This window comes from Opisthocomus hoazin, chromosome 20 (genome assembly GCF_030867145.1).
Source record: "Opisthocomus hoazin isolate bOpiHoa1 chromosome 20, bOpiHoa1.hap1, whole genome shotgun sequence".
NCBI classification, from domain to species: domain Eukaryota; kingdom Metazoa; phylum Chordata; class Aves; order Opisthocomiformes; family Opisthocomidae; genus Opisthocomus; species Opisthocomus hoazin.
In genome coordinates, this window is record NC_134433.1 from 11,410,716 (window position 1) to 11,434,524 (window position 23,809).

General features: G+C 60.5%; 3 protein-coding genes across 10 annotated transcripts in view; all 3 read right to left on the reverse strand.

Moving 5' to 3' along the window:
- Window positions 1–10,314, reverse strand: part of SLC43A2 (solute carrier family 43 member 2) — a 33,880-nt gene extending 23,566 nt beyond the window's left edge. For 2 of the 6 annotated variants that reach the window (XM_075440517.1, XM_075440523.1), the window contains exons 1-2: window positions 8,281–8,341; window positions 6,585–6,781 (exon numbers count right to left, since the gene is read on the reverse strand). In XM_075440517.1, coding sequence (XP_075296632.1) covers window positions 6,585–6,744 — 160 coding nt within the window. In that variant the 5' untranslated portion in view covers window positions 6,745–6,781; window positions 8,281–8,341. Of the gene's footprint in view, window positions 1–6,584; window positions 6,782–8,280; window positions 8,342–8,551; window positions 8,592–8,960; window positions 9,027–10,003; window positions 10,042–10,166 lie in introns of those variants that run through there. The other 4 variants (XM_075440519.1, XM_075440518.1, XM_075440522.1 and 1 more) reach the window with 4 other exon arrangements.
- Window positions 10,315–11,222: 908 nt separating this feature from the next.
- SCARF1 (scavenger receptor class F member 1) lies at window positions 11,223–17,792 on the reverse strand. 2 transcript variants are annotated; one of them, XM_075440514.1, is made up of 11 exons: window positions 17,410–17,792; window positions 16,628–16,689; window positions 16,205–16,306; window positions 15,566–16,091; window positions 14,938–15,156; window positions 14,722–14,850; window positions 14,542–14,645; window positions 14,232–14,343; window positions 14,031–14,155; window positions 13,695–13,832; window positions 11,223–13,365 (listed from the first exon to the last, which is right to left on the reverse strand). In XM_075440514.1, exons 1-11 carry the CDS (start codon window positions 17,502–17,504, stop codon window positions 12,374–12,376), a joined length of 2,604 nt encoding a protein of 867 aa, XP_075296629.1. In that variant the 5' UTR covers window positions 17,505–17,792; the 3' UTR covers window positions 11,223–12,373. The 2 variants fall into 2 exon arrangements, with proteins under 2 accessions (XP_075296629.1, XP_075296631.1); XM_075440516.1 differs by lacking the exons at window positions 16,628–16,689; window positions 17,410–17,792 and having other exon boundaries at window positions 14,722–14,779; window positions 16,205–16,293.
- A 589-nt stretch (window positions 17,793–18,381) lies between these two features.
- Window positions 18,382–23,775, reverse strand: RILP (Rab interacting lysosomal protein). 2 transcript variants are annotated; one of them, XM_075439885.1, is made up of 8 exons: window positions 23,518–23,775; window positions 22,818–22,941; window positions 22,267–22,388; window positions 21,873–22,064; window positions 21,276–21,439; window positions 21,005–21,127; window positions 19,695–19,778; window positions 18,382–19,333 (listed from the first exon to the last, which is right to left on the reverse strand). In XM_075439885.1, the coding sequence occupies exons 1-8, from the start codon at window positions 23,773–23,775 to the stop codon at window positions 19,177–19,179; spliced, it is 1,224 nt and encodes a 407-aa protein (XP_075296000.1). In that variant the 3' UTR covers window positions 18,382–19,176. The 2 variants fall into 2 exon arrangements, with proteins under 2 accessions (XP_075296000.1, XP_075296001.1); XM_075439886.1 differs by lacking the exons at window positions 18,382–19,333; window positions 19,695–19,778 and adding an exon at window positions 19,787–20,871.
- Window positions 23,776–23,809: the final 34 nt, after the last annotated feature.

Below are 23,809 nucleotides of genomic sequence, written 5' to 3' on the forward strand. Positions count from 1 at the left end.
GCCCTTACATGAAGGACTCTGCATGCAAACTCCCACGCTGAACAGAGCCCACGTTGTGTAACAGAGACAAAAACAGGACAGTTTAAAAAAACAGTTCCCTTTTCTTTGCAGCAGTAGTTTTACCATCTCATGTCAGCCCTGCTCCCGTACGAGCCTACCCCAAGGTGGCTTACGACTCCTCAAGCAAGCACGTGTCTTTGGACTTTCATTAACCCAGAGCTCTAGTGCACTCCACCTCTCCTTCTCCAAACGCTTATCTGACTTAAGTAACCTTTGCTGGTATGACAAAGCACTTGCTTTCTTACTGCTGCTGCAAGCCAGTGACATAAAATCCTCTCCTCCATATTTAATAATAGATCTGACAAAGTTCAATATTAAAGGAGGAACAGAGAGAAGCCACCTACATAACCATCCGCATGAAGCAAGACTAGAGATTCCCAGCGAGCCCTGGTTATTCAGTTAATTAGCAGGAATCCCTTGCGTACAAGTGACTTCACACTCAGTGCTTGGTGCGGCTCGTGGAAGAGATCCCCTTGGCTGCACTCACCCTCCCTGCGTCCCTGGAGATCACATTGCCCTGTCTTGCAACCCCTCCCTTCTATCCAAGCCTCAGCACCATTACAGTTACTGGTTTTACCCTGTCTCCTAGCCAGCCAAACCAACCCTCCCAGCTTTGTGTCCACTGCAAACAAATCGCACTCCACCTTCCAGACATCAGGTACTAACAGGAATTCAGACGCTGGTATCCGAGGCTTACGAGCTGCATGCAAACCCTCCTCTGTCCCCTCTCAGCACTCCAGGGAAGGCGCACAGCATTGCTCTCCATTTACATTGCTCTCACCAACACCTTTACTAAGACGGCCTCAAACAGCCTGTGGGCAGTGATGACTGATCCTTCCCTTTGCCATGTGCTCCTGATTGATAACTTAATCTGTCCCTTGTCTTGCCCACCTATTCATGGATAGCCAGAGTAAGCAGCAGAGATATCCCCAGCAGGCCACATGTCCCATCAGCATCCCTTCTGCAGGGAGAACAGCACTCCAGCCTGGGCTCCCAAGTCACACCCTTAGAAATCAGTCCAGGACAGACTTGTGAGGCTCTCTGCAGCTTTCACACTACATATCAATTTTTTCATCCATCTTTCCCTCACAATCTCCTCTCGGTGCGGCCCAGGATCTTAAACACTGACTTCTGACAGCATCTCTGAGGCAGACACAGACACACAGCTTCATGGCTTTTTGGGCTCTCCACAAAGATAAATTCATAGGAAACAGATGTGGGTGAGAGGTTACACTCAGGAAAACAAGGGGGGGGGGGCAGAGGAGTGACAAAGTAGTATTGCTTTCCCTGTGTCAGCACTCTACAGAGACAGCTCAGCTGTAGAGTGGAAGAAGGGTGGAGGGACGTGGACAGCAGTGACCTTATAACTTCTGGCTGCACACGTTAAAGAGCCTGTCAACCCTCCCCACAAAGAGATTGCAAAACAGAACTGTTCAGCATTTGAAGCTGGAGTAGATGAATTACCGTTAGTGTACTGACGTGTACAGTTGCAACATGACCCCAAGGAGCTCCCACAGCATACGCCTGCTCACAGACCCTCCCGAGGGCACACAACACCAGGAGGCAAAGAGGACACAGCTCAGACAGCAAGGAAATTCAGCCCTCTCCGAAGACTTGCCACAGCCAGGAAGGCTGGGAACAGGGCAACAAACTTTTGTCCCTGCTTGTACCAACCACCTTGTTTAGAGCTGTTCATCGCCAGCTCCAGGGAAGGGCCAGGCAGCAGTGCTATGTGGAAATACAAATTGTTTGAGAAAATAGAAGCAGCCACTGAGCAACAAGAGAAGATCCACTGAGGCATAATAGCAATGATTCAAACAGCCCTTGGCACCCTGACATCCTCTGATCCTTTGAGCCACCTCCACAGACAGAACATTTTGGAGGGGCCGCAGGTGTGTGCAGCATGCACAAGGTCCAGCCGACAGCCATCTCATTGGGGAGCACAGATTCATGTGCCAGGGTGTCACCCGCACAGGACAGCGAGTGGCAGCATGTGACACAGCTAGGAGATTAATGGGCAGAGAACCTGCCTAACTACTCACCTACCTAATGCACCTGGCTACAGCAAACAGCAGTTTCCCTCAATCACAGCTCAGATCCTGTTCCAGATCAGCGCACACCACACTGCTGAGGAAACTCTCCTACGTGCCTGGCTCCATCTGCAACAGTGCTTTGGGGAAGGGCTGTCTCTGCACCGACACTGGTGCCCTCCTCAAGCTCTCCTGCCAAGTCCACTGCATGCAAGCATGCCAGGCCTGACATGCAAGCGGGCCACCCAGGTAAGCCACCAGCACAGGCTCAGTCCGCGTGCGCTCACCGCTGTCTCACTGTCAAGCCAGCAGAAGCTGCGAGTCTTTAATCAGCAATTACAAGAACATAGTGCCTACTTTTACAGCGCTCCCCCTACAAGCAGCAGGATTTCTACTGCCCAATTAGTAGTTCAGGTTACTATTTAAAGAATGACAGCTTAGGCGAGAGGAAGGCTGCCTTGGTAATCATTTATGTCAAGCTCATCACTGGGATTTGTTCAGGCTGTTACTGGAACATTTAAAGTCATCCTTTCTCCCAAATTAAGTGCTGTAGGTTTCATGAGAGGGTCAATCATTAACTACTCTCTGCTGACCTCTTCAAATCCCAGGCACAGACCATGTTACCAGAAGAACGAGTCTGGCTTTTTCAAGAGTGACTGCCATCTCAGACAGCAAAGGAGGAGGCTTCCTTTCATCTTGTTTCATGGATCAGACTGAGCCAAGAAGGCAAGACACCCCCAGCTGCCCTGGCAATCACTCTGTGGGACACAGCCTGTACAGCCTCACCTTCCTTTTTTTTTTTTTTTGTTTAGAAAAAAAAAGGGGGGGGGGGGGAAATCAGGGCCAAAAAGTCTGGGAGCATTGGTTTAAAAAAAAAAAAAAAAAATCACTGTGAAAGACGTGTACAAACAACCAATCTGCAGTCTGCCCACATAAGAACATGTTTTCTCTTTTCAGGATGGTGTCATACTTCTGGGAACTGGGAGGAGATGTTCTTGCTTTATACCACTGCAAATGCAATTTATTTGGGTATCCCTCTCTGCCTGTCCATCCCCTCGCAGTTCCATGACCCCCGCTCTGAGTACCCAGCTGGAAGCCTCATATGACGGAGGCGCAGCCTCCAGTCAAACTCCCATTCTCTCCCCAGCTGCGATTTCGTTTTGCAGCAATTCTCACCCGGGGCCGGCACCTTCCCATGCAGCTCTCTGATACCACTGACAGCTGCTAATCGACACAGCGTGTTTCCTGTAGAAATTGAACATTTACCACATTTACTCTTTTCCTGTTTACAGGGTCACGTGTGCAGCCTTTCCACAATCTGTCATCACATCTTACCAGCTTGGCAGCGACCTTCAGACTGCAAGTTCCCCACCATAGACCCCAAGTAAATAAGAGCAAAGAGCTATAAGGCAGCACCTTCTTCCTATGCTGGTGTTAAGGCTCATTAACCTGCCCTAAGTGAATTGGCTTATCATCCCTTTGGTTTTCTGCAGCCCCATCTTAAAGGAAGGCCCTCTGTCCAACTGGCTCCTTATCTCTGCTCTTTGTGAACAGATAATCAAGTTCAAGAGGTTTTTTTAACAAGTCTCAGACCCAAGCCTTGAGCTTCCTAATCCCAGTACCATGGCAGCAAGGCAAGACCCTGAACAGATCAAGTTCCCCACCAGCTGATAAGGCCTGAATCCTGATAAAGACTGCTGAATCAGCACTTGCACCAAATAAAAGATGCTGCTTCAGTTGGTTAAAGGCCAAGTAGTAGTGTAGTAAAGTTAAAATGGGAACAAAGTGCCACTACTAGACTCCTTGTCAGCAAATTTCAAACATACCTCTCAGGATGTGGCCAGACCTGCCATCCAGAACGGGTGCAACACCCACCCCACCCCCTCAAACCCTGTTGCACAATTGCTTTAAAAATATTTATTTTGACATGGATTTTTTTTCTAGGTGTCCATCTCCACCCTCATGCAACCAAGTTAGAGTCTGGCAGACCCCACATGTTTGCACGGTGTCTGAGTAAAATCCAGTACCAGAAGCCAAGGGCAGGCAGGGATTCAATGGGAAGACAAGGAGCCCTTCATGAACTGCAGTCACTTTCTGGGCAGCTGCTGCTACCTTCAGAGAAGAGCCTGCAGAAGGGAGAAGGTCTAGTTTTCTCTTTCGTTGAAGGCATCACAAAGTGCAAGAGCTTTTGCTGACAAACAAAAAGCCCTGCCAAGAACCTTTGGCTCATTAGGAAAAGCCTTTTTTTTTCTCCCCAAGACTTACATGCACACAGCAGCAGTAGGAACAACAAGTGCCCAAAGGCTACTAGTTATAATTTGTTTGCACCAACCTTCCAGCCAAGCACCCGCTCAGGCTGCAGGATTCAATAGGTTACGCTGAGGAAGGCAACCACCAGGCCATTCTAATCCCAGCAAAGGTCAAACTCAGCTTGTGCCGATCATTCAGTGACCACTGCAGGGCAGCTGCGAGGGAGTCTGCTCTCCTCACACTTGGAGCTAGGACTCTTTCCTACCAAACTACTGAGATTATTACAATGAGGACAAAAACAGAGAAAGTACAGTGAGTAAGCATGGATGAAGGAGGAAACCGGCATAACTGGTCCTTGATGCTCATCACAAGCCATTTCTGAGTTCAGCAATGATGACCAGATATTTGAGGACAATGAGAACATTTGACTACCTAAATTTCTTTTCAGGGATTAAGTTCTCCTGCCTGAGGGCAGAGGTTGGTCACTGGAAGGAAGAAATTGCCCCCAGGGCAGCAATTTCACCACTGTCCAAACATTTGCATCTCCCTGCGGTCTGTGGCATGGCACTCCCTTCAGGAAAGCCAAACAAACCACAGACAGGCAAACATGGGTGAGAAGCCAAGGTGAATCTCACTGATTTGTAGCAAAGGCAGATGAATCAAAGCAAAGAGCAGGAGGTGGGCCCCAGGCGAAGCAGGGCTCTTGTCAGCAGGGCACATCTCGGGAAGCAGATAGGAAAATGGCTGCTTTCAGAGACAGTCAGCATGTGCTTATCAATTCTCATATGTTTTCTCAGTAGCAGAAAGCCTCCACCTAGTAGGTTTAATGATATCTCTTACACAGGCCTGTGACAAAGTCACTATGGCTTGGTAAGAGCATGGCAGCCTTAAGCATAAGTCCTGAATGGTCTCCAGACGCTGAGGACTCTCCTTGATGCAGCCTCTCCAGCACTACTGGAGACCCAAGTGACACAGACACACTTGGAAGCATCATACTATGAGCAGAGGATAGGAAGGAAACTAAGCAGCTCGTAAAAGACGCAAACACACACATTCACATGTTTACCAGGGACAGCAACCCAGGCCCTACAAGACTGAGGCAGCCACCCACTAGCACACAAAGTAGAAGACAACCATAACAAGCAGCTGATGAATGAGGAAAAAAATCCAAAGTATCATCACAACCATTCACAGATTTCCCCCACTATTCTCAGCCATTACCCACTGAGAGCTCTGGGGTCCATGCTCTTATTTCCACCTCTTTCTTTCCCCTATTGCTTCCCACTCTACCTCCACACTCGCCAGCCCTGAATGGGCTGATCCACCTTCTCTTCTCACCCACCATCACACGTCTCTGGACAACGCCCAAACACCTAACTGCTGTCTCTCCCCACTCTGCCATTCCCTTCTCTGAGCACATGTAAACCTTCTGTCACTGAAGCAGCTTTCCAAATTCATACCATCCCTTTACTCTCAGGTTCCTTTTAACATCGCTGTCCACCTTACCATGCTGTGAGACTCCCCAGACCACAATTCTCCCCGTGCCCAGCCTGGGGATTTATGTCCACCTACATGTTGTTTTTCCCAGAGTTATCCTTCCCAAACCACAAGATTGCCTTGTTCCCTGCAAGGCTGTGTCTGCAACATGGACAACTGCTTCCTCTGGCTGGGCCGGAAGGTGGATCTCCAGCTCTGACAGAGACACAGCCTGGTTTGAACACATCCTGGGTGTTTGAAGGGGGAGAGGAACAAAACATCAGTAGCATTTACTTCTGCAGCTTCTCCTAAACAGCAGCACTGGACTCCCCTGATCTTATTGTCACCCCACACTCTTCTTCCCACCTACCACTAAGGAAAGAGTGCCTACAGTTTCCTCCTACAAACTCAGGACATCCTCCCCACAATATTCCAGAACCCACCAGGCCTTCCCTTGCAGAGATCAGCCAGGCCACCATGCAGAGGAACAACTCATAGCCAAGTGGAAAAGTCTGTCCAGAAAAGCTTTGCCTAGTCTTTAAGGCTTCTTTTCCAATCACTCTGCAAAGCAGCAGCAACTACAGACACATTACACCACCACAGGGATGCCATCAGTTTTGGCAAGGAGCGCACATCCCTTCCTTCTACCCCAGGACTGACCTGGAGCTCAGCCCTACTCTAGCCAGTTCCACACCCCTGTAAGACAGGGAACCACAGCAGCAAACCTCAGCAGCAATTTACCCACAAAAGTCTCTATAGCGTCCTTACCTGACTCATGGCACAGGTAGGAATAAAACCCTTCTGCTTTCAGCATGATGAGGAGGGACCCCCAGCCCAGCAGGACAGCAGAGAAGAGCAGGTTCTCAACGATGGCCGTGGATGCCATCCACCAGCGCCGGCGATGGGCGGTAGCGAGCGTGGGTGCCATTGCTGCGTGGGAAGATGGCCTTGTTCAGAGTCTCAACCTGCAGGGACCACAACAACGTCCAGTGAGTCCACAGACACAGCACATGCTGCTCAAAGAGTGCAAAAAAGCCTGATTTAAGAGACCTCTCTACTGGAACACAAGCAAACCTGCCTGTTAGGCACTCAGGTGTAAAACTCATTTTTGCAGGTATCAGTTTTCCAAGTTACCTGGAGGGATGGGGGAGCATGGCTGCCCTTGGAGCAGCCCCTCCAGTGCACACACCATGCACCAGAGGAACATTCAAGGACTCCGTTCCACCTCCCGAGCAAGAGGTATGAAAACGCAGCAAATACCAACTGCCCGGAGCCCACTCCCTCACCACCTGTACGGGACAGGCAGCCCACTTGTAAGGCAGCGAGGACACACATGCCAGGGCGGGGGGGCTTCAGCCAGCACCCCAATCTCCCAGCTGCCTGCTGGCAGAGGCTGGGCCTGGGGAGGCAGCCCCACAGCCCTAACGGTGGCTTTAATGACCCACCAGCTCTGCTCAGCCCTACGCAGGAGCACAGATCTGCTCTGGGAGGTGAGCACAGGTCCTATCTGTGCCATGGGTGCTATATATGCAGTTTATCCCACAGGTGGCTCATCAAGGAGCACTTTTTGCTAACTGCCAGACCACCCAGCTGGGAGACAAGGTGAACCACATCCTGCCCCATCCTCGCTGCGCAGATAGCAGGCTGCACTGGGGACACCTCCCAGCACACGCTGCTCCCCCTCAGCACACCGGCATCCCCGGGCTGCCCCGCAGATGCTGCAGCCACATCAACTGCCTCCAGCTCCCCCCAGCCCAGTCCCTGGGGCCCAGGAGAGCGAGCGGCAGGTTCAGGAGCAGACCTGGCTGCCCGAGGGGCTGCTCCAGAGAGCCCCGAGGTGCACAGCACCAGGGCCAACCCTGGGTCATAAGGCAGGTGGCCATTTTAGACAAGCTGAGCCTTTTCCCTGCCCAGAGCATGCTCCAGCCAGGCACCGTAAGGAAGGCTGCGCACCACGGCCCAAGGCAGCTCCTCAGGGCTCCCCACAGGGCAGAGACCCCATCCCTGGGATGCTGGGGGGGGGGGGACACAGCCTGGCCCAGCTCCCTGAAGGCTGTCAGGGCGCCCGGAGCCGCTGCAGACCCCCGCCCTGGGAAGCCAGCCTGCGGCCGTGCCCCTCCACCCACTGCGCAGGCCCCCAGCGCAGCCCCCGACGCGCTTCCTCCGCCGCCTCCTCTTCCTCATCCCCGCACGCCCCCTCCCCAGCCCCGCGCGGCCTTGCTCAGCACAGAGAACCCCTCCTCCACTCCCCCCACTCTCCGCACCCAACCCCGCCGCATCCCGCACCCCTCCTTCCCCGACCGATCCCCAGCGCACCCCGCTCCCTACCCGCAACCCACCCCCACGCACCTAGCTCTTCCCCATCACACACACCCCCCCCCCCCCCCCTTCCTACAGGGCACGCCGGCCGCTCCCACCCACCCATGCACCCCCTGACACCCCGATCCAACGCACCCCCACTCACCCTCCTCCTCCGCGCACCCCGCTCCGCGCCGCCGCGCTCCCCCCGCGGTTTTTATCCCTCCTCCGGAGCAAACAAGCGCCGCCGCTCATTGGTCGCCTCCCCGGCCAATGACCGCGCCAGCCGCTGCCGCCGGGGCACGTGGCGGCCCGCGCACCACCCCGGTACCCCCCGGTACCCCCCCCCCCGGTACCAACCCCCCTACCCCCGGTACCCCCCCCCCGCCCCGGGCTGCCCCTCCCGGCACGGCCACACGCACCCGGCCGCCACAAACCGTTGTTTGCGGGGCTGGGCGCGGGGCGGACCGGGACCCCGCACCCCCGGGGACAGCGGCAGGCGGGCGGTGCCGGGGCTCGCCGCCTCCCTGGAAAACGGAGGGAAAACGGGACCCCGGCGGCGCGCCCGCTCCACCTCCCGGCACGGCGCGGTCCCGCAGGCACGGCGGGAGATCCCCGGCGGGGTTCGGTACCGGCTGCTGCCGGTCTCCGCCGGCCGCGGGCGGCAGCGGGGGGAGCCGACCTCGCCACGCTGGGAACGGGACCCGCCTCACGGCTCACCCGCTGCGGTTACCGGCACCGCGTCCGTCCCGCGAAGCCCACCCCTCCCGCTCCCCCACCCGAGGAGGGAGCGGAGACTCTGCCCCCCCGTTAAAAAGCCATTTTGGGCGCGGGCACCCAACTCACCGCCCGCGGTAACGGCCCCGGGAGACCCCCGGCATGCTCAGCCGCTTCGTGCGATAAAAGTAAAATCACCGCGAGCGCGGCGTTGGATCCGAGCTCACCAGAGCTCTGCCCTCTTTTTATATTAAATTATTTTCCGGAGCGCCTCTCTGCGGGATTTCGCGTCCTGCCGTAAAGCCACCACTCGTCGGCCAGGCCCTGGGCCAGAGGAGGCGGCCGGACCCCCCTGGAAACGGTTACAGCGGGGGTTTGCTTGGCCGAAGGGGGGAAAACAGCGCTTGCGGCAGGCGGACATCTCTGGGTCACCCAGCGGAAGCTGAGAGCCCGGACAGACGGACGCGCACCCGCCGCTGCACCCTTGAGAAAGGGGCAGGGTGCGGTGGGGGGGAGAGGAACCTCCTCGGCTGTAGGCTAAGGGTCGAACGTTGCAGCAGCTGGAGAGTGGATTTAAGCCAAAGCAAAAGGACCAAAAAAAGCCCAAAGAAAACAAGCCAGGCTGTGTCAGTGCCACGTTTTTAGGAGAGGTGGAGGAAGTCTGAGACAGCGCGAGGCCCCGGGAGACCTCAGCACCCGGACCTGGTCACTATGTCCAAGAAACATGACCTGTGACGGCAAGGAGCACGAGGAGAGCTCAGAGGTTGTTTGGGGACACGGGGAACCCTTTGCCACAGCAAGAGCATGGCAGAGAGCTAGGTTTTCCTATCCTAGAAGGAGAAAAGAAGCTGTCAGGTGATCTGCTGCCATCTATAAATACACCCGGGGACTGAGTAAACATCATGGAGAGAAAAAAAAATAAAGTGGAGCTGAAGAACAGCACTGGCACAAAGACACGTTTATAGAAACTGGCCAGGAATGAGTTTAGGCTGGAAGGGAGATGACAGCTCCCACCCGGCTGCACAGCAGGCTGGGATGGAGCCACTGGGGTAAACGATGTGGTCCTCTTCAGAGCCAGAGCTCGAAGAGTTTGAGGAAGGAGATGACAAGGTGCCGGCAGCGAGGGACAGACCCCCGTGGCTGTGGGGGACAGCTTGAGCCTCTGTTCCTACCTCCAGGAGCCCAAGAGCTGCCCCAGCAGAGAGCACGGACGCTGCTGTGCTTACGGACAGGACCTGCGCACGGAACCGCTTCCCACCGGCTGGCTTCAAACCACTGCAGCGGGATCTGCAAAGTCAGAGATGCAGCACGGGAAGACGTTAACCCCTCCCTCACCCGCCAGCCCTGGCTCGCAGACCTCCCACGTCCAGGATTAAAACCACGGCAAAGCCTGGCCGAAGCATCCCTAGGAAGGAGACACCAGCGCGACCGCGCTGCGGCTCTGCGCGTGGGCAGCCGCAAGCTGCAAATCCACCGCTCGTTTTCCTTGCGCCGCCCAGACAAGGAGAAGACGCTTCATCCTCAGGCCGGGGAAACATCCTGCCCCGCAGCTCAGCCCCTGAAGGCGAAAGGCTCTCGGCGCAGCAGCAGCAGCGTTTGCTCGAAGCTGGGTGCTTCTCTCTTGTTGCGTCAGGGAAGGCTGTCAGGTTGCTGTCAGCTCTTTACGTGCCATACCCAGGGCGAACCGGCTCACGTGACGTTCGCTTCTGGCACAACGCTGCTCGGCTCGCAGGCTGAAAACATCCAACCGATTAAGGAAAAATGGCTGCTTATAAATCAAATGAGGGACTGTCCCTGCCACTGTAATAAAACAGTGTCGAAACAAACACTAGCCTGTGCAGAGCAGACTCTGGCCAGGCTGCTGCTCAAGTCTCGCCAGGATGAGTGTTTTTATTTGTATGCCAGATTATTTCGGTGCTATCATCCACTGCAGGAAAGAGTGCTGCACGCTGTCTGCAAAACTGGCAGCCTCACCCACGTGGGACCGTGGGGATTTGGTGCCTTGTGCTGCGGAGAAGCACCCATGAAAAGCAAAAGGGAAAAAGCAAAACGCACTCTGTTGTCCAAAACACCCCGAACGCTGAACCCCACCTCAGCAGTGCCAGACCAGGAGGACGCACACGGAGCTCCGCGTGTGACGTGTGAGGTGCAGCCTGCAACGTAGGCGCTCCGGATGCTCGCAGCCGGCTCGCACTCCCTCTGCCCTCCAGTCTCCGGCACTGCTCTGGGCGCAGCTCCGTAAGTGAGAGTTCAAAATTACTTCAACAGAACCAGAAAATGAAAAAAAACCCCAAAACCTGAAAGCCTGAGGCTGCCGACTATTTCCACACTTGGAGAAGTCATGTCTTTGATTCGGATTTGGAGGGCGGCTGGGAAACCCAACTCCTGAAGGACTTTGATAACCTTTAATTTTCATTCAGAGCCTTTCATGTCGCACAGAATAACAGAAAAATATGCCAGAAACTTCTATCACTTAGATACATCTAAAACCTGTTCAACTGCAAATCCTCTTTAGCGTCTCGACCGCCTTGCGCGGGTGGCAGAGCCCTCGTGCCTGTGCCACCCAAGGTCCTCTGGCTGTGCTGGAGATGCTGCAGCACCTTCACCGCATCTCAGCCACCCGTGGTGACGTGTTGCTGCAGCAGGAACGAGGTGTGGGAGGTGGCAGGAGCTTCGCGAACCTGCGGAAATGCCGTTTTCCGTGCAGTTTCCGTCCTTATCGGGGCCAGCAGAGCTCTGGGTGCCCAGGTTGACGGTCTCTGCCTGGCTGCCATATTTGCTCTTGCACAACTGCAGTTTGGTCTCATGAGGAATTTAAAAGGCCGTCGATAAACCCTGTGCCATGCCATGAGCCTTTCCATGTGCATAGTGACGAAGGCAGCCAGAGCCCGCCACAAAAACCAGAGCCACACAGATAAACCCCTGCAGACCCAGATACCCTTTGAGGTAAGCAGCTAAAATTAATTTTCACTGAAGCTGCTTGTGACATCCATCATCTCACCCCAGCCCAGCTCCAAAAAATAATCCCCTCCAGCGAGAAGCACCTTTACAGCAAGAGGCTCCGAGCAGCACTTCCGGAGCTGGGACAGGGAAAGGTGAAAGCTGATGGGATGAAACTGGTTTTTTTGCCCATGCGTTTCCCAGCTGAGCTTCCAGCAACCCCAGTCCTGTTGATGAGGAGGACGTGTGTCCCCAGACCCAATGCTGGCAGGGACTAGAAGGTGCCACTGCTGCATCCAGAGCATCGCTGTCCCTCCGGGCTGCAGCAGACACAAAATGGGGCACATAGGGGGAGCAGAGAGCAGCCCTGAAGCACCGCAGCCCCGTGGGTCTGCTGCAGCTGCAGCTCTCGGTGTCACCCGTCCTGCCGGCTGTGCCAGCCAGTGAGGGTCGCACCAGCAACATGGCACGGAGGAAAGGGGGTCAGTGGGAAGGCTCGATACTTCTCCAGTTCACAGCTCGGAGGGGGACCTCGGCTCCCCCCATGCTGGGGTTGGGGGAGCCTCCGGGGGCTCCGCTGCCCCAGCCCAGGCCATGGTGGCTCAGGTGGCTGCAGGGGTGGCCGGTGGCTCCTTGGCGGGGCTGGGGGGAGGATCAGCACGGCCACTGGTCACGTTCTCATATTTCGGCTCTTCGTCCGGCGTTTCAAGGCTGGGGACTAACTCAGGGCTTTTGCCGCTCTCCACAGCACCCACGGCATCACTGGCCCCATCCTGGGCCTCGGTGCTTTTTGGCGAGGGAGATACGAGAAGGAAGGACTGTCTCTTCCCGGGGAGATGCTGGTGCTTGCCAGAGGACGTCTCAGCAGGAGCCTCTGGGACACTTTCCCTCTGCTTACAGCTATTCGCTGAGTCTCTGCGCTGCGCCAGGGCCCGGCGGGGTGGTTTCTGGATGCCCTCGATGCTCCTTCTCACCTTGGGCTCCTCCTTTGCAGCCCACTTGCCCCTCTGCAAGCTGCCCAGTCGCTTCAGCACAGCCTGGACTGGTCCCTCACCACCCCCCTCTGCCTTTGGGTCCTGCCCAGCCGTTCCCACCATCATGTAGATGGTGGTGACGTTGGGCTCCTTCCCCTTCGCCTCCCAACTGCTGGATTTTGCAGCCGCTTCAAGAGCCTCCACTCTTTGGGCCACGTGCCTGGTGCTGGACACCACCCGCCGGCGTCCCCCCGGGGTGGCGCGGGGCGATGGCCGGTGGCTTTCCTCCCCCTTGCCAAGGGGCTCAGGGCTCTCATAGCAATCGCTGGCTGGTCGTTCAGTGGGGATCTCAGCTGCTGTGTCCCCCGGCGGTGAGGACAGCTTGGATGGGCCCCATGGGGTCTTGGGCTTCCGCCCAGGGCTGGGGGTCTCTGCTGCCCCAAATTTCGTCCCCTCAGCAAAGGACACAGAGGGCCGCTTGGCCTTGGCAATGCTGGAGGTGCGAGGGATGGCGAAGGGCTGCGAGACATCCTCAGAGTCAAAGGCGGATGGGTCCGGGAGCGCCCCGCCGGGGGGGGACGCCCCATCCTGCAGCTCAGCCCCCCCCAGCAGCGGGATGCCTGCAGGAGAAGGGGACGAGAGTTAGGGGACAACACACTCGGGGACATCGGGACAGTGGCTGATGCAACAGGATTGTCCCTGGGAGCATTTCCGTGGGAGGAGGTTGTGAAATGGAGCTGCCCACACCAGGCACGTCCCATCACGTGAGGCCAAGCACGGCCCCAGTGTGTCCTTGCACCCAGGAAAATGAGGGTATGGAAATAATTGCTGCTTGTGCCCAGCACCCATCCCTGGGACACCCAAGGTCGGTAACGGAGCAGGATTGACCCCAGGCAGCCCAGAAGTGCTGAGGACAGCCGGGGAGAGGAGGAGCAGGCACGGACATCACCTTCTTTGGGAGGGACGGAGTACTCAGGTCCCTCATTGTCAGTGTCGAAGGAGGAGAAGGAGCTGTCTGAAACCCACGCAGCTGACGGTGGCTCGATGAAGCTGGGGTTGAAGGGGATTTCCGTGTCGTGGTGGGAAACTGGGGAAGACAAGACACCCAGCTGAGCTCGGGCACCCCAGCGTGCTGCTCAGGGCTGGGGTGGGAGAGCAGCGCCTGCCCCGAGCCATGCAGTGGGGCGAGGGGCAGTGCGGACTCCCCCCCCAGTGCTGATGAAGCAGAGAGCACCGGGTAGGGGTGACACCCTGGAAGGGCTGTCAGCAGCTCTGCGGTTTTTACCTGTGACTTTGGGAAGTTTGTAGCCTCCCAGGGAAAAGCAAGGCATCATAGCACTGAGGTTTGCCAGCACCCCCCGCACGTGGTGCTTCATCCTGGCCACCACGTCGTCGTCCGGCACGGCTGCCCTGCGCAGGGGAGATGGGTGTGAAGGGATGCAGGAGAGACGGTTTTGCATCAAAGGATGAAAAATATAACAAATACCTGTCTCTAGCATCCGCTGGGCCAGCTCCACAGCAACAGCAGGCGACGCAGAGCAGCAGCAGCAGGAGAGGGACAAGGATGGCGGCTGCCAGGGCCCCGTGGTCCTTCAAACCTATGTGGAGAGGATGAGTTGAGTCGGTGTGTCCTGTGGCTGCCGAGCTGTAGAGCCACTCTGCACAGAGAGTGCAAGAGCTGGCAGCTCGTGGCAGGGCCAGGAGCCTGCGCTGCAGCCTCCCAGCACCTCCGTCCCCAGCGAGGATGTTACGCTCCCTTGACCGCTGCCAAGGAGTAAATTTGTGCTTGCACTTACTCAACACGCAGTCACCGCGCACGGGGTGGCAGGTTCCCCGGGAGCACTGGCAGGGCGAGGAGCAGTTCACGCCAAAATACCCCTCTGGGCAGGTGTCGTTGCAGCTGGAAGAGAGAGGAAAGGAGGGGAAATGCCCCCGGGGAGAGTGGACCCCCAGCCCTGCCCCGCTCCCGGCGTTACCTGGCTCCCCAGTAGCCCGCCTGGCAGACGCACTCTCCTGACACGGGGTCGCAGCTCCCTGCAACACATTCGGAGCAGAGGAGCTGGCATCCATCACCGAAGGTGCCCGCGGGGCAGGAGCTGTTGCAGCTGCCAAGACAGAGTGTGAAGCATCAGCCCGCTGCGCCCCGGAGCAGGGACCCCCTGCGAGGACCGGTGGCCTGATCCTGGGCATACCTGGGTCCCGTCCAGCCGGGCTCGCAGTGCGGGCAGGACCCGGTCTCTGGGTCGCAGACCTCCCCGCGCCGGCAGCGGGGACATGGCTGGAGGCAGTCCTCACCGTGGAAGCCGGGTGTGCAGGGCTCCTGGCAGAGGGTCCCGTTCCAGCCAGGCTGGCAGGCCAGGCAGAAGCCGTCCACGGGCGAGCAGGGCTGGCTGCGCTTGCAGCTCCCGCAGCTGCATGGGCAGAGGGGCAGTGATGCCTCGACGCCCACCCATGGAGCCCCCAAATGCAGGTTTCACCCCACACCAGCACTGAGCATCAGTTCGGACCATGGGGAAATCCCGTACAGCGCCCAACGCCCTGTGGTAGGAAGAGGGCAGGAGGCAAGCGGGGAGAGATGTGGATTTATCACCCTGGGGAGCGGGGCCGGATTTTAGGATGACACCAGTGCTTTCTGCTGGCATTAGCGAGATGTTTCTTTTGGGGCAACACTGATGATCCAACCAGGGGTGCTCAGACCCCCGAGGACGGGTCTCGCTGCCCAGCCAAAGAGACAGGCACGACTGCCACGTCTTCTCCCCCAGGGTCTGGCTGCAGCCCCTGGGTACCCGCAGGAGCCCCCCCCGCCTCCCCCCAGCTCACCTGTGCACGCACTGAGACCCGTATTTCCCCGCCGGACAGGGATCCCGGCAGCTCCTGCCCTGGTAGCCGGGGCTGCAGCTGCAGTGCCCACTGAGGGGGCTGCAGGAGCCGTGCACGCAGTCGCAGCGCCGCTGGCACGCCGGCCCCCAAAACCCAGCCTTGCATTCGCACTTGCCCGTCTCCTGGGCGCAGGGCGAGAGGCTGCAGGAGCATTTGAAGCTGCACCTCCTACCCCACCAGCCCGGCAGGCAGCGGCAGTGGCCGGTGAGGGGGTCGCAGTGGGAGCTGGCGGGGTTGCACTGGCATTGCTTCTTGCAGGTGGGTGCCCACCAGCCCGGCTCGCAGCGGCAGGCGCCGGTGAGGGGGTCGCAGCGGCCGTGGGGGCCGCACTGGCAGGGGAACTGGCAGAGCCCTCCCCAGTGGTTGGGGTCGCAGGTGCAGCGCCCGCTCGCCGGGTCGCAGCGCCCATTGGGGTGGCATGGGCAGCTCCGCTTGCAGTCGGGGCCCCAGTACTGCTCGGGACAGCCTGTGAAGGGAAGGAGACGGGCAGCACAGGGGGGACGGGGAAGCCTGGCAGCCCCCCCAGCATCCAGGCTGGCAAAGGGGATGGCGAGGGCTGAGCCCTGGGGAAGTACTCACGGGACTTGCAGTCTGCTCCGAAGAAGCCGGGTTGGCAGCGGCAAACCCCAGGTTTCACGCACACCTCGTCCGCCCCGCAGGCATCCTCCCCCTCACACAGTGCTGTCGGTGGCAGGGTGGGCACGTCAGCACACGATGGCCCCCCCGGGCTCGCGCCCCGCTGCCGGACCACCCGGCCACCTCGCGCCAGGGCAGCCTTCCCGGGGAAACCACCATCCCGCTTCCCGCTCCATCCCTCCGGCCGAGCCGCAGCACCATCAGCAGCTTGCTGGGTGGGTGCTTGAGGGTCCCCACAGTACAGCACCCCATCGCCGCTGCTCGAGGAGAGCCGCAGGGCTTCTGCACAACACCCATCGCCGCAGAGGAGCCACCCGGCCAAGAGCAGGGACCGAGCTTTGGGCTTCATCGCCATCCATCACTCACCGGCCGTGCACTCCTGCCCTTCCTGCCTCCAGCCGGGGCAGCACGCCGGGCCGGTGGGGAGCCTGCGGGAGAGACGCAGGGGCCGTCAGCCGGGGCAGGGGTCCCGGGGCCGGTGCGGGTTCATATACAGCTTCACAGCTTCAGTTAAGGCTAAACGAATGTGGGCGCTTGCCCCGGCTGGGCCCGGTGGGTGGGGAAGCAGCGCGGTCCCGGGGGCATCGCTCCGGAAGGAAACCAACAAAATAGTAGGAAATTTAAGAGGCTGCAGCCCGAGCGGGCGGCGGGGCTGGGCGGTGGGGCAGGCCTGCCCGGCTCTGCCGCTACGGAGCCCGGGCAGGGTCCCCAACGCTCTGGGAGCAGCTCAGAGCTTTGCCAGCGAGCCAGAACAAGGGCACCAAGGTGGAGGCAAGAAAGGGCGCTGCCGTCGATGGCGAGGCCAATGGGAGGCAAAGCAGCAGCGAAGCAGCGGGGACGTCAGCTCCAAAAGCCCTTTTGGTTTCTCTCCTGGTGGACGATGAACATTTTGCCATTGTCCTGCACCCCCTCGTTGCCCCATGCACTGGGGGTGCCTGAGAAATAACCCCTGGAGAAGGGCTCTGACTGCCCCAAGTGCCCATGCGTGCCCCAACCACATTCCCCAGCATCACCCCAGTCTCTGCGCCCACGCAGTGTCAGGCTGTAGATCTCCATCCATGGAAGGACAGACGGACGATGACCCCCTGGAGCAGCCGAGAAGCCCCAGGAGATGGAGGGGGATGAGGGGGGACCCCCGTGGCACCTACCTGCAGACGTTCCTGCCATCAGGGTCCAGCTCCTGGGCAGAGCTCTGCACCCACAGCCACAGCTGGAGGCAGAGGATGGGCCGGGCGCTCCCCATCCCGGCGGGGCACAAGGGCCCGAGTCCCTGCAGCTCCCCAGACCCGCGCCGGCGTCCGTCTGTCCCGTCCGTCTGTCCCGTCCCTCCCGTAGCGCGGCCTCTTCCTCCCTCCAGCCTTGGGTTTCTTCCTGAGGAAATGTGGGAGGAGGCGCCCCGATCCAGACGTCAGGGGTGCGGCGGGGAGGGGGAGGCAGGGAATGCCACCGCACGGGCTATCTTTGGCCCTTGGTGCCACCCTGGCAGCAGCAACAGGCGGCCAGGGGCTCGGCGAAGCCACGCAGGGGCTGGTGCCTGGCTGCACATCTCCCCTGCAGCCATCCCGCTCCCCCTGCGCTGTCCTCCATCGCCCCCAGAGCTGTTCTTCCCAACGTCCCCCCAACCCACATCAGGCGTCCGCTGCCTTCCCCTGCTCTGACGCCCCGTGAGCCACCCCACGGCGCTGCTGGCCCCCAGCTGAGGCTGAGAGGTGGGGTCCCCACGTCCCCCACGGGGACACTGCGTGCCCCAGGCTGCCCTTCGAACCGCTGCTGGCCACCATCCCACCTCGCCGGCTCCCCAGGAGCTTTGTGTCAGCAGATGCACAGGAAACACCTTTTTCCTACCCAAGGTTGGCTCGGCTGAGGGGGCCCCCGGGCTGGAAGGACACCGCTCCCGCTGGCACGCGGGACTTAACTCCATCGCGCCTACCGCTTCAGCCTCTGCAGCTCCACTCCCCATCACAGCTGACCCCCCCAAAGGGGCTCCGGGGTCTGGGACAGTGCAGCTGGCCACTGCCCTTTGCATCAGCGCACGAAAAGCGACGGCTACGCTGGAGAACTGCGGCTGAAGCCCAGCAGCATCACCCAGCCCTTCCCAAGCAAGGCGAGCACGGAGGCTGCAGCGGGGACCTCGGAGGAGAAACGAGAGACTGATTTATTTCCAACTCCAGTTCTAGAGCTACAAAGTACCTGACCCGAGGGGATCGACTTGTCCCCATGAATATGAGGATTATTCCAGTCTGACAGTTCCCAGCAGTAGCAGGAAGTGGTTCCAGTACAAAACCAATTCACCCCATGCCTGAAAAGTGCAGGAGTGGCACTTGAGGTGCTTATCCCGACTGCTCCCAGACACCCGGTGCAGCGTGCCCAGCCCCTCCCAGCCGTGTGGTGACCCCGGGACTGCGCCCAGCCCGGCCTGGGCACCCCAACTCGACCTTCACATTGCAGGGATGGGGGGGGGGGAGGTATGAGTGGAAAGGGGGGGGAGCGAAATAACCCCAGCAGGGCAGGATCCGGTGATGGGATCCTGGGCTGTGAGCAGAAGTGCTTGGTGGAAAGAGCCACCAGCAGACGGGGAGAGCCCTTTGGGGTGCGGCAGCAGGAAAGGGGTGCAGACCCCCACCACACTGAGAAGTGGGGAGTGGGGCCACGGCTGCGCGGGACCCCCATGGGCACAACGAAAGGGTGACTGATGGGCAGAGACGCCCGGAGGTGCTGAGCCATCCCGTGCCAGGCCAGTACCCCACAGATGAGTGTCCCAGCGGGTTTGGAGGAAGGCTGCCCACGCTGCGGCTTCGCCGTCACCATGGCATGGGGAAGCGGCCAGGGCTGTCGTGCCACTCTCGAAGATGCCAGGAGAAAAGGAGCCGGGAAGCGCTGCTGCGAGGCCAGACCCGGCTGCTGTTCAGGTGGGGTCAGAGGGGCGGCGTGGCTCTGTCGGAGGAGCCGGCCACCGGCTCCCTCGCTCCCTCCGGCTCCAGCTGCGTGTCCAGCGAGTCGATGACTTCCCAGGCTCCGGAGCAGCTGGATGTGGGGGTGTCTTTGCTGCCGCCCTGATACCACAGCCCAAAACTGCAGAGAGAGCAGATAACGGCTGTGGGGGAGGAGAGCCTTCCCAGGGAAGCGGCCAGATCCCAGCCTCCCTCTGCGCATGGTGCTGGCGGCGAGGCGCAGCCCGGCTGCGAGCCCCTGGGAGCGTGCGGCAGCCCCGGGGCAGCAGCAAGGCTTCCCTGCCCAGGACAATGCAGATCCCCCCCCGAACCAAGTGACCCTGCTGTGGCAGCAGCCCTGCCAGCCCCACGCCGGGCAGCCCAGCCCCATCCTCGTCGTACGCACCAAGCTCGGCGGGTGCCAGCTCCACACCGAGCCCCAGACCTCTCCGCCGGCAGAGCCACCCATCCCCAGCAGCACCAGAGCGTGGGCGCAAACTTACAAGCTCCTAATTCTGGATTCGGGAGGCTGAGCATCCACGCAGTCTGCACCTCGAGCTGGGAGCCAGGAGCCGTTGTCTTCATCGCTGCAGCACAAAGGAGCGGGGTAAAAACCTGCGCCGAGTCACAGGCTCGCCACGAGTGAGTGCCAGAGCCACCCTGGGCTCCCTCCCGAGCCAAGCAGGGTCCCCCGCAGAGCCAGGGGCACAGGGACCAGGGCTGCTGTCCCCATGAATCCCCCTCAGGCTGCGACCTGCCACGAAGCCACAGCCAGCCGGAGCGACGCTCGCGTCCCGGACACAGCCGCACTCCATGGCAAGCCCAGCCCCAGCTCGGTGATTGGAAGCCACCAGGCTCTCCAGACAGCAGCTTCAAACCCCCAGTGCTCCGTCAGCGGACGCTGTGTCCCTGGCTGCCACCGCAGTGAAGTCTGTGGGCTTCTCACCCCCCGCGGCAAGCGCACGCTGCTCCAGGGGAACAGACCGAGAATCGGCACCACCGGCCACGGCTCGGGGCCAAGGCGGGTGACAGCCAGGCCTCGCAGGGGAGCAGGGTGACAGACGAGAGGCGACTGCAGGGCAGCACTCACAGCACCTATCCTCGCCAGGCAGTGAGGCGAGCGGGCAGGACCCGACACCCCCAGACCCCGCCGCTGCCAGCAGACCCCGACACAAGCGAGCAGCAGGTTTCAGCAGCACAGAAGAGCTCAGCCCCCTTCAGACCTTTATTAAAGCCCCTAAAAGCCAGTGAGATCCAGCTCCCCCCACGCCATACAGCAGCTTTAGCGCAGGATTCGCCCCCCCAGCGCCGGCAGATGTGCAGAGCCGGGGCTGGTGCCCGGCAGCGTCCTGCCCTCCCCATCGTGAGAAGCCAATGCTGCCCACGAACGTCTTGCAGAGCCAAGTCCCCAGGGAACATCGCCACTGTCATCTTCAAAGGCTCCCCACTGGACAGCCTCCAACTGCACAGCGCAGGGACCAGCCTGCCTCGTCCAGCAGTCCCAGTGCCACCACCTCACCACCCTTTCGCCACATCCACGCAGGGACAAGCGGCGTTCGGTCAGGCCATCGGCGACTGGTGACAGGGAGACGCAAGTTGCAGCAAAGAGCCCAGCCCCTGCGGCGTTCCCAGGGCTAAGCCAGAGGAAGACATCAACTGCAGACACGAAACCTTTGATCTCTGGCAGGAGGCAGGGAGGAGGCAGCTCTTGGCCTGGGCGAGTTCCCTTCCAGGCTGTCACACCACACGGAAACACCGGAGCCTGCCAGCCGTCATGGGAGGCTCCCCGTCCGCCGCGGCCAGCCGGACTCACCTGCTCGCCGACTCCTCCGTCGTTCCCAGCATTTTGGCTCTGATTTTTTTTCTCTGTCTTTTGATAGTCGACTTCATCGCATCCAGGAAGAAGCTGGGAACTCTCTCTTCGTTCAGCAGCTCCCTGGCAAAAAGCAGCCGGGTGGTTAACCGAGAGCCTGGCAAAGAAATCCGCCCCAACTGCGCCAGGAGCAGCCTCTGCTGGGCCACGGGTGGCTGCAGGGACGGGAGGGACCCGGCTCGCTACCCCACGCCGCCGCGCCAGGACTCACCGCTGGTAATAGGCCAGCTCCTCCTGCACCAGGAACAGGTTGGTCTTCAGCTCGTTCCGCTCTTGCAGGATCTGCTGCAGCTCTTCCTTGGAGAAGCAGCAGTGAGCAGGGCTCCTGCCCGCGTCCTGGTGCTGCGGCTCCTCTGCGGGCAACGGTGCTCCTTCCTGCAGGGACAGAGAGCGTCAGCAGCAAGCGGAGACCCCGAAGCCCCCACCCAAAGGCTGGGTGCCACGTGCCCGCAGAGATGGAAAAGTCTCAGGAATGAGTTTGATAGTCCCGAGCCGCTGCAGCCCTCCACGGGCCACGGTGGGTCCCCAGCTCAGCCAGCACCTGCCACCCATCACCACGTGCTCTGAGTCCCACCCAGCTTTTCCTCCCATCACCTCTCCTCGCTCACTCCTGCCTCCATCCCTACCAATTTTTACGGACATGGCAGACACCGCACTGTTTGATTGTCAGCAGTGGGGCTTACTCGAGCAGCCGTGTCCTGCTGGCAGCCGGCGGGTCCGGGCACGCCAGGAGCCTCGCACAAGACTGGGAAGGTTGGGTCGGCGTCGGCGATGCCCTGCGGCAGCGGGGCCCTGGGCTCAGACTCACCAGGCTGGGCTTTGGCCGCAGGGTCTCACAGGCGGTCCTGCTCCTCCTGCTCGTTTCCCTCTGGGTTTGCAGCATCGCAGCCTCCAGGTCTGCCTTCTTCTCCAGCGCGCTCTTGAGCTGAGCCTGCACCACGGCCACCTTGTGACGCAGGTCCTCGTTCATGGCCATAAAGCGATGCAGTTGCTCCTGCAGCTGGAGGGCCGGGGGCAGCCGACGGTGAGGGACAGCAGCAGCTCTGGGCCCCCACCCAGGGACACCAGCGCAGGCAGAGCCATGGGAATGGCATCTGCCCCAGCAGGCTCCCCAGCCGCCACAACAGCCCCACGGGGAGGTGACATGAAAGCAGGTCCTCAGGCCCTTCACACACCACGCCCGCCAGCTCCCGCACGCTCACCGCCTCCGTGTCTCGGCTCTTGCAGACGATCTCGTGGGCTTGGGCACGCAGCTCATCCCTCTGCTTGTCCACCACCTCCTTCAGCCGCAGCATCACCTCCCGCTCCTTCCGTGCCGTGCTGTCTGAGCCCGGACACGGGCGGAAGGCGTGAGTGGCTCCCAGGACCCCAGGGCTCCCCCAACCCCCCAACACTACCAGGTTCCCTGGAGCTTCTGCAAAGCCCAAGTCTAACGTTCCCGGTAGAGAGCAGAGTAGGAACAGTGGAAAGAGGAGGGCTGAGAGCTTCAGACCATGCCTGACACATCCTTATGCTGACAACGGCAGCCCGTACCCTGTGGCTGCCTCCACCACCCTCCCGAGGACTTCGGGAGTGCTCTGGGGGTTGGGGGTCCCATAACGCTCCATCCCACGATAACGCTCGTGCTCCCCAGAAGCACAGGTCTCCAGGGCTGGGCAGCACGGAGAGCAGGTTCAGGCCTGCACCCAGCCCACTGTCCCCCACAGGAACACCCCATGGTGGCAGGGGACCCTGAACCTGCCGGGACACCCACCTTCCTGGGACTGGCTCTCCACAAGCTGCCCCAGGAGCTGCCGGTTCTGCTCTTCCAGGCGGGCCAGGCGGCCGTGCAGGGCTCGCTCCCGGCGCTCGGCCTCCCACAGCCTCTGCTCCGGGTCCTGGGGGATGGGACAGCGGGGTCAGAGCCACCCCGGGAGGACAGGGACACCCGGGCCAGAGCCATGCCGGGGAGACAGGGATACCTGGGTCAGAGCCATCCCCTGGGGGACATGGACAGCCAGGTCAGAGCCACACCGGGGGGGATGGGGATAGTGGGGTCGGGGACAGTGGGGTCAGATCCACCCAAGCAGGGACGGGACACCCAGGTCAGAGCTGTCCCCTGGGGGATGGGACAGCAGGCTCAGAGCCACCCAAGGGGGGATGGGGATAGTGGGGTCAGAGCCACCCCATGGGGCCGGGACAGTGGGGTCGGAGCCACCCAAGGGTACGGGGACAGTGGGGTCAGAGCCACCCCTGGGGGACAGGACACCTGGGTCAGAGCCACCCTGGGGGGATGGGGACAGTGGGGTCAGAGCCACTCCGGGGGGATGGGGACAGCCGGGTCAGAGCCACCCCGGGGGGACGGGGCCACCCGGTCAGAGCCGCCCCGGGGGGGGACAGGGCCACCCGGGTCAGAGCTGTCCCCACGGGGACCCCGCGGAGAGACCCCCGGCCGCGCCCCCCGCCCCGCTCACCTCCGCCTCCCGCCGCCCGCCCGCCGGTGCCGCCGCCTCCCCCTCGGCGCCCGCCGGGGCCGCCACCAGTGCCTCCAGCAGCTCCAGCAACCGCACGACCGGCGGCACCAGCCCGGCCACGGCCTCGGGCCCGCAGCGCCCGGCCAGTCGGCGCAGCTCGGCGCCCAGCGCCCCGGCCATGCGGTAGACGTGCGGGGGGGCCAGGCGGCCCGGGGGGGTCCGCCACAGCGGCTCCGCGCCCCGGCCCGGCTCCGCCATCGCCGCCCGAAGCCCCGCCCGGCCCCGGCCCGCC

Bases quoted from the DNA above. Each gene is read 5' to 3' on its own strand.
- SCARF1 (XM_075440514.1), bottom strand. From the start codon at position 17,504: ATGGGGAGCGCCCGGCCCATCCTCTGCCTCCAGCTGTGGCTGTGGGTG. The intron at 16,092-16,204 runs GTGAGTACTTCC...TTCCCTTCACAG, and splicing joins CGGAGCAGACTGCAAGTCCC to GCTGTCCCGAGCAGTACTGG. The intron at 14,156-14,231 runs GTATTTGTTATA...TCCCCTGCGCAG, and splicing joins CCAGCGGATGCTAGAGACAG to GGCAGCCGTGCCGGACGACG.
- RILP (XM_075439885.1), bottom strand. From the start codon at position 23,775: ATGGCGGAGCCGGGCCGGGGCGCGGAGCCGCTGTGGCGGACCCCCCCG. The intron at 21,440-21,872 runs GTGAGTCTGAGC...CTGTCCCTGCAG, and splicing joins TGCGGCCAAAGCCCAGCCTG to GAAGGAGCACCGTTGCCCGC. The intron at 19,334-19,694 runs GTAAGTTTGCGC...CTCTCTCTGCAG, and splicing joins GAATCCAGAATTAGGAGCTT to TTTTGGGCTGTGGTATCAGG.